This window comes from Mastomys coucha, chromosome Y (assembly GCF_008632895.1).
Source record: "Mastomys coucha isolate ucsf_1 chromosome Y, UCSF_Mcou_1, whole genome shotgun sequence".
In the NCBI taxonomy this organism is placed as follows: domain Eukaryota; kingdom Metazoa; phylum Chordata; class Mammalia; order Rodentia; family Muridae; genus Mastomys; species Mastomys coucha.
In genome coordinates this window covers 288,721-297,936 of record NC_045031.1, presented here as the reverse complement: position 1 = coordinate 297,936, position 9,216 = coordinate 288,721, and the positions used below count along the sequence as shown (strand labels likewise).

At 39.7% G+C, this 9,216-nt stretch overlaps 1 protein-coding gene across 3 annotated transcripts in view; it reads right to left on the bottom strand.

The window, feature by feature from the left end:
• LOC116096519 (lysine-specific demethylase 5D) overlaps positions 1-9,216 on the bottom strand; it is a 51,358-nt gene that overhangs the window by 26,126 nt on the left and 16,016 nt on the right. For all 3 annotated transcript variants that reach the window (XM_031378419.1, XM_031378430.1, XM_031378439.1), the window contains exons 8-10: positions 6,794-6,952; positions 4,302-4,421; positions 4,058-4,216 (exon numbers count right to left, since the gene is read on the bottom strand). In XM_031378419.1, coding sequence (XP_031234279.1) covers positions 4,058-4,216; positions 4,302-4,421; positions 6,794-6,952 — 438 coding nt within the window. The remainder of the gene's footprint in view (positions 1-4,057; positions 4,217-4,301; positions 4,422-6,793; positions 6,953-9,216) is intronic.

The following is a 9,216-nucleotide window of genomic DNA, read 5'->3' as shown; positions in this document are numbered from 1 at the left end:
AGAAAATGGCGAATCCCGCCCGGATCTCTGACCATCTGATTTTTAATAAAGAAGCAGAATTACAACAAATGGTGCTGGTCCAAGTGGTTATCTGCGTGTAGAAGAATGCAAATAGATCCATATCTATCATCCTGCAAAAAACTCAAGTCCAAGTGATTCAAAAACACAGACATAAAACCTGATACACTAAACCTGATAGAAGACAAAGTGGGAAATAACCTTGAACACATTGGCACAGGAGACATTTTCCTAAACAGAACACCAACAACTCAGGCACTAAGATCAACAACCAAGAAATGGGACCTCATGAAGCTAAAACCCTCCATAAGGCCAAGTATACCATCAATAGCAGTCTACAGAATGGAAAAAGAGTTTTACCAACTCCACATCTGACAAATAGTATGACTCCACATTATTTGGCTAATATCCAAAATATATAAAGAACTCAAGAAACTAGATATCAACAAATGAAATAATCCAATTAAAAGATAGAGTACAGATCTAAACAGAATTCTCAACCCAAGAACATCAAATGGCTGAGAGATGTTCAACATCTTTACTTATCAGGGAAATGCAAACCAAAATGAGTTTAGGATTCTATCATACAGAATATATGTCAGAATGGCTGTGATTAAAAAAAAAACAAGAGATAGCTCATGCATGCAAGGATGTGGAGCAAGGGGAACCATTGCTGGTGGGAGTGCAAACTTGTACAACACTGTGGAAAAAGCATGGTGGTTTCTCAGAAAATCGGTAATCAACCTACCTCAAGACCCAGCTATACCACTCTTGGGCATGTACCCCAAAGATGCTCCATCCTACCACAAAGACATGTGTTCATCTATATTTATAGCCACTTTATTCATAATAGCCAGAAACTGGAAACAACCTAGATGTCTCTCAACTGAAGCATGGATTAAGAAAATGTGATACCTTTACACAGTGCAGTTGTTAAACTCAGTTGTTAAAACAAAAACAAAAGAATAAAACAAAGTGCCACTGGGCAGTGCTGGCACACGCCTTTAATCCTAGCCCTTGGGAGGCAGAGGCAGGCGGATTTCTGAGTTTGAGGCCAGCCTGGCCTACAGAGTGAGTTCCAGGATAGCCAGGGATATACAGAGAAACCCTGTCTCAGAAAGGGGGAATGGGTGGGGAGGGCGTGGGAGGGTTGGGGAGGATGGTGACATGGGGCAGGGGTCGGGGGAAACAAACAAACATGAAACTTGCAGGCAAATTAATGGAACCAGAAGGAAAAAAAAAAAATCATCCTGAGTGAAGTAACTCAGACTCAGAAACACAAACAATACATGTCCTCAACTTATAAGTGGACATTAGATGCTAAAGTAAAAGATAGTCATGCTACAATTTACAGACACAGAGAGGCTAAGTAACAAGGAAGGCTCAAGAGGGGGAACATGGATCTCTCCGGAAATAGGAAATAGAATAGATTTTGAGGTGGAATGGGGATGAGTGGGGATGGGAACAAAAAGATGTCAGGCCAGAGTCGGGGGCACATAGGGAAAGAATACACCGAGAGAGGACTGGGATTTGTGGTAATCTGTAAAGTAATGTAGAAACCTAGTGCGGCCCTTATGAGCCCTGCTTAGTTTATTCTGTGGGCCTTCTTCTCCTGGTGTCCTTGACCCCTCTTGACTCCTACAAACATTCCTTCCCCCTCTTCCAAAGAATTCCTGTGGCTCCCCTAATTTTTGGTGGTGGGTCTCTGCATCTGTTGCTAGATGATTCCTCTTTGATGATGATTGGGCTAGGTACTGATCTATGAGTTCCTGGCCCTCTATGCACATGACCCCAACAAAGACTTCTAGAAATGGGGGAATAGTGAGCCTAAACCAGCCATCTTCTGTAACCAGGAAAGGCTCCCAGTGGTGGGACTGGCACTTAACCCAGCCATAAAACCTTCAACCCACAATCTGCCTTGCCTGTAAGGTGTGCAAAGATAGTGGTGGTGCAGAAGTAGTCAACCAGTGACTGGTCCAACTTGAGGCCATCCCACAAGAGGAAGCCCACACTGACACTGCCTGGAGGGCCAGAAATCAGGAAGACCTCCCAGAAAGCCAGGATAGAATCAAGCAAGACTTGAAAACAAAACAAAACAAAAACAAAAACAAAAACAAAAACAAAAAGGAAAGGAAAGGAATGGGAAAAAGTCAATTCAAGTATTCCTAATTATATTCTTCTATAATCATAGATCAGTACCTAGCCCAATTATCATCAAAGAGGAATTATCTAGCAACAGATAAGAGCAGACGCAGAGACCCACCACCAAAACTTAGGGGGAGCCACAGGAATTCTTTGGAAAAGAGCGCAGGAGGATTCTTAGGAGCCAGAGGGGTCAAGGATACCAGGAGAAGAAGGCCCACAGAATAAACTAAGCAGGGCTCAGAAGGACTCACAGACACTGAAGCTATACTCCTGGACCATGCATACTACATCCTCTGCATAAGTGCTGTAGTTTGTGTCAGTTTGATGTTCTTGTGGGATTTCTAACAATGGGAAGGAGGGCAATCATCTCTTACTCATTCACCCACTCTTGGTCCTCTTTTCCAAGAGGTTCTTTTACTGAGGTTCCCTGGTCCAGTCTTGATAAAAATGTTGTATCTAGTCCTACTGTAACTTGCTGTGCTGTCTTTGGTTGATGTAACTAGGAGGCCTGATGTTTTGTTTAAAAACAAAGCAAAAACAGTAACAATAATAAAAGAGTAGTGATTGTAGAGGGAAGTGGGGTAAACAGGGGGAAGTGGGAGAAGTGGAGGAAGGGGAAACATGTTGGGATTAATGAAGAAGAAAGGGATACCATAAAAATTCCCAAACAATCCAGCCTGTTGCTTGACAACAGATACTCCCCACAAGCTTGGGTGAGCAAGAACCAGAGACTAGATAGCTATCTACCATCAGAAAAGTTTCCTCCTTGCAATGAAGTGGAAGAAATACAGAGACTCACAGCCAGACATTATATATACATAAAATGATATATAATATATAATAATAATATATTAATATATTAATATTTTATAATATATAAAGAGAGAGACAGAGATCTTGAAATACTAATCTCTAAATGGGTTGTCAGAGAGAGAAAGATAGACACAGAAGGAGGGAGGAAAGGAGTGAGAGGGAGGAAAAGAGATGGGGAGGGGGAGGGAGAAACAGAAAGACAAGACAGACACTTGAAACACCCAGACCTAAATGGGATGTCTCCATCAAATTCCTACCCATTGAGCTCAGGGAACCCCGTGGAAGTGGTGGGAGAGGAGGAGGAGAAAGAGTGTTAGTGAGAGAGGGGACAGAGGACACAAGAAGAACAAGGCCCTCTAAAACAACTGAGGAAGGCTCATATGTATTCACTAAGACTGAAGAAGTAACCATAGGGCCTTCTCAGATGTACACCAGGTCCTCTCTCCCTCTTTCTCTCTCTCTTTACATATATATATATATATATATATATCTTACAGTTCAGTATTTTTATTGGACTCCTCAGTGCGTGAACAAGTGTGTCTCCTCTTGGGACTCTTTTCCTTTCATGGGGTTGCTTTGTCCGACTTCTACATAATGTTTTTTGTTTAATTATACTTTATTTTTTCATGTTTGGTTATTATCTCTTAGAAGTCTGTTCTTTTCTAATCAGAGACAGAAATGGAGTAGATTTAGAGGTGAGGGGAGTTGGGGAGAAACTTGGAGTAGAGGGAGGAGAAAATGTAATAAGGATATGTTTGTGTGAGAAAATAACCTATTTTCAATAAAGGAGAAGCAGTATAAATCCAAACAAAATTGAATGAAAAGGGCAAAGTTTTAATATTTATATTTAAAGAAAGGTTAGTACTGTAACTGCTTAACTGGTAAAGTACTTTACTGTCTAGATACAGCAGGAAAAAAGTGACAGTAACAACTATATGAAAATTCTATTAGTGACATATTTATGTAGTTATAAATCTCACATAGGCATAATACAATATGAAAGAACCAAAGGACAGAAGATTTTAAGTGCTAATATAACTCTTCCTACTCATATTTTACTAGATATTAATAGATATACTACCTTTTCTTCAGGGGATAAGTTCCATTTGCTATTGTTGACAGGAAAACCACTGCCAAATTCTTTGGAGTGAATGTCTGCTCCATACTCAACTGTCACATCCTCCTCAATGCTGCTCACCAGCCTCCAGAATTCCTTTTCCACAACTTCTGTAGGTACCATCTATGAGAATAGGTGAAAAGATAGCCATGGTTCACTGGTATTTGCTTTCAGAAGAGTAGGAGACAGTAATCATTTAGTCACATACATGTACAGGCATGTTGAAGTAGTCAGTCTTGAAGGAATCAGCCATCTCACCAAAACTCTGCAAAGTATATTCCTGTGTAGCTTGCTCAAAGCCAAAAGCTTCAGGAGGACGCTGGCACTCCTGAAAAGAAAAAAGAAGAAAAAAATTCAGTTAAGTGAAAGCAAAAGGTAAAAAACAAAAAACCAAAAAACATAAAAATCACACACACTAAATCTAATAGAAGAGAAAATGAGAAACTGCCTTGAACACATGGGCACAGGAGAAAATTTCCTGAAGAGAATATAAATGGTTCAGGCTCTAAGATCAACATTTGATAAAAGTGTTCTCATGAAACTGAAAAGCTTCTATAAGGCAAAGGACATTGTCAGGAGGACAAAATGGCAACATACAGATTGGAAAAAGATCTTCACCAACTCTATATTCTACAGAGGGCTAATATCCAAAGTACAAAGAACTCAAGAAATTAGACTCCAATAAACCAAATAACCCAATTAAAAAATAGGCTACAGAGTTCATCAGAGAATTTACAACAGAGCATTATCAAATGGGTGAGAAGCACTTAAAAAAATGTTCAGAGTCCTTAGTGATCAGGACTCTGATTTAAATGCAAATTTAAAATGACCCTGAGATTCCACTACACACCAGTCAGAATGGCTAAGATCAAAAACTCAGGTGACAGCTCATGCCCGCAAGGATGTGGAAAAAGAGGAACATTCCTCTATTGCTGGTGGGATTGCAAGCTGGTACAACCACTCTGGAAATCAATATGGTGATTTCTCAGAAAATTGGGGTTATTTCTACATCAAGATCCAGAACACATGCTCAACTATGTTCATAAGAGCTTTATTTGTAATAACTAGAATTCAAAAAAACTGGAAACAATCTAGATGCCCCTCAACTGAAGAATGAGTAAAGAATTTACACAATGGAATACTATTAGGTAACTATTAAATAGTATTTGGGTAGCTATTAAAAACAAAAACATTATGAAATTTGCAGCCAAATGAACAGAAAATAGAAAATATCCTGAGTGAAGTAACCCAAACCCAGAAAGACACATAATGGTATGTATTCACTTATAAGTGGATATTAGCCACTAAGTACATACTGTAAATTCACAGGCCTAAAGAAAACTAAATAACAAGGAAGACCCAAGAGAGGATGCTTGAATTTCACCCAAAGGGGAAATAAAATAGACATCTGAAGTGAATAAAGGGATGGGTAAGAGAAGGGATGAAGAGGGGATCGTGGATGGGGATCAGGTGTGAGGAGAGGACTGGGAGAACGGAAATCACTGGATTGGCATCCCTGGGATGAGCAAGAGACCTGAGACAAGGGAGACTCCCCAGAGTCTATGGAAGTGACCTTAGCTGACACTTCTAGCAGCTGGGGATATGGAGAATGAAGTGGTCACCTCCTATATGTTGCCAGGCAGGACTTCCAGTGGAGGAATAGAACACTAACCCACCCACAAAACCTTCAATCCAAAATTTGTCCTGCCTACAAGATATGCAGGGATAAAAATGGCACAGAGACTGAGGAAACAGCCAACCAATGACTGGGTCAACTTGAGACCCATCCCATGAGAGAAAAGCCCTGACACTATTAATGATATTCTGCTATGCCTGTAACCTGGCATAACTGTCTCCTGAGAGGTTTCCTCTAGCATCAGTTGGAATCAGATGCAAAGAACCACAGCCAAATATTAGGTAGAGCTCTAGAAGTCTTGTGAAAGAGTGGGGAATAGGCTGAGAGACCTGGAGAGGTCAAGGACACCACAAGAAAACCTACAGAGGCAAATAATCTAGGCACATGGGGTTCACAGAGAATGAACCACCAACCAAAGAGCATGAAGGCACTAGTCTTAGGCCCTTACATATAGCAGATGTGCAACTTGGTCTTCATGTGGGTCCCCTAACAACTAGAGTGAGTTCTGTTTCTGATTCAGTTGCTGCCTTTTCATCCCCTTCTCCTAGCTGGACTGCCTTACACGGAGTGGGAGACGATATGCTTAGTCCTTCTGCATGTGGATGTACCAGGATGGCATGATACCTATGGGGGACTTCCTATCTCTGAGGAGAGGGGAATTTGGAGAGAAGGGTTTGTGAGGATGGAGCGAGAGGAGAGGAGGGATGTGTAGGCTCTAACTGGGATATAAAGTGAATAAATTAATGAAGAAAGAGAAAAAAAAGAAGGCAGGTTTTCAGGCTGCATTCAGTATTTTACATGAAAAGCTCTACATATTTATACATTTTTAAGTTGTTTCTATATTCACTAATTTTTTCCTTTTAGCTATCATTTTCACAATTGACAAATTATGATTTTATCTACTTCATGTAAATCATTACCATCTTTTACTTATTCTGTCCAATTATTCTTACTATAAGCTAATCAAGTCTTCTCTACTAATTTTAGTCCATCTTAGTCCAAAAGGATAGATAAAATAAACTGACTAGGTTATGACTAAACTGTCTAAAATGGACAAATCTTACCGCTAAAATACACTTTGGGCACCTCCATACTCCCTTGGGGACTTCAGAAAGGGGTGGCAATAGGCAAAAGATGTGGTAATTATCATTACAGCCATCACAGAGCAGAAACCTATCATCTTCATCCCCACGAGAGCATATTCGGCAAATATATGAATCCATCTGCCAGGGAAAACAAAGTAAATATGTAAGGAATTGGTTCCTCTACATACCTATCCCAAGTTTCTTGCCTACTGATTCTGAATTTCTATAACCATACAATTTGAAAACTCTAAAATATCCTATCTGGTAGAAAGCACAACAGTATATAAATAACAACACATTAATAAGTAGATCATATTCAATATGTTCAGAAAGCAGCAATGAAGTATTATTTTAGAAAATTCAGTAGTGGGGTTCAAAATGCAACTCAGTTGGCAAAACGTTTACTTATCATTCATGAAGTCCTGAGTCCTCTCCCCAGCACTACATAAACAAAGTATGTCCATGCACATTTAAAATTCTAACACTTGAGATGGAAGTAGAAAGATCAGAAATTCAAGACTCTATTTAGATATATAGCTAGGCTAGCCAGGGATATATTATAACCCTGTCTCACACAGCAAAAACTAAAGGAAAATATTCAATGACATAAAATTCACTTGGTCTCTTCCATAAAGCTAACCTGCACTTGTATAGCTAACCTAACCTACCTTCCACAAAAAGACCCGTGTGCCCCTTTCCCACACCAGGAAACCTAGACGCCTCCCCAATTCCCATTCGCCCACCACAAATACCTATTCTCACCTTTGCTACAGGCTTCTGGTCAATTCTCTAAGAAGACAACAGAATTTGCTCAGCCAACTACCCCCACCCCCACCCAAGGACCTCCCTACTCTAGGAGAGAGAACTAAAGCAGCAGCTCTTCCCACTCTCCTGACCAGTCCTTGGAACACAGTGAACCCACTGTACTATTTCCTGCACACTGGGATAGGGAAGGGATCTCCATCTTGTGCAGTTCTTCTCATCTTCTGTGACAGTCCTTGACTATTCCCATCCCTAGCTGAGGAACCTAGACTATGTTGGTCCTGTACAACTGTCACTCCAACCTATTCTACCAACCCTCCCTGCATACACTTGGTTCACACTTTACAACCCTAACTTCTGTTGTTAATATCATCCACATCATCCAATTAGTTCTAGAGCCTTGTGTGTTCCCATCACTTCCTCCCATCCGAGTCAGTCTAGCACCATACATCTTGCACCCTCTCAGAAATAATGACATAAAGCCCTGCACAGGGAAAATACCATCCAAAAATCAGAAATGGTTGCAATTTGGAAGCAAAGTACTAAAAACTTCTGCTTCAACTTACCACAACTTGGAAGAAGTACTAAGTGATAGAAGACATACCATTGTTTTTATGCTATTTATTTTCCTTTAGTTCTTATTTTTTAGTATTACTGATAATTTTGTATCTTTTACATTGTTGTGTTTTAATTTGTTACTGGAAAAGCCCTACCTATTTTTACATATAATAAAGCAGACTTCAAACAAAGCTTGCAAGAGAAGATAAAAACAGCCACTATATATGTAAAGATTCATCAAGAAAATATAATTTGTTCATATTTTTGTACTAAACGGTGAGGCTCCCAACTTTACAAAACATTTTCTTTTTTAAAAGGCATAAGTGATTCTGTCTGGGCAATAATCATGTCGAATTTAGTAGTCAATGCTCATCTCCCAATAGGTCTTTTAAACAAACAAGAAAAAAAAAATTCAGAAAAGAAACTTATCCCACAGATTAACAGACAGCTACAGAATATCTCATGTGGCAGAGAGAGAAAACAATTCTCTGCAGCACAAGGAATCATCATTAAAATTAACCATGTTATCAGCATTAAATTGAAATTTAACAAATACAATAAATGTTGAAATAATTCCCTGTATCTTATTGCAACATAATGGAATAAAACCAGAAATCAATAGTAAGAAAAGGCACAGAGAAACTAAAGAAATAGCTCAGCAAGTAAGAATCCTACTTGATGTTTCAAAGGTCCTAACTTTCACACAGCAGTTCACAATCAACTCTATGCCCAGTTCTAAGAGATTCGATGCTCTCTTCTGACCTCTTCTGACTTGAATACCAAATCGCTGCATGGCGTACAGACATGCATGCAGGCATAACACTCATACAAAATAAAACAAACCCCCCCACGTTTAAAAAGACAAGTTAAACTACATAAACACATGGAGGTTAATATACTTTCAGATGAACCATGGGTCATTAAAGGAATCAAGGAAAATTTAAATGGGGTAAGAACTTATATTAAAAAAAACAAAAAACTGCTGGGCAGTGAGTGGTGGCACAGGCCTTTCACCCCAGCACTTGGGAGGCAGGTGGATTTCTGAGTTTGAGGCCAGCCTGGTCTACAGAGTGAGTTCCAGG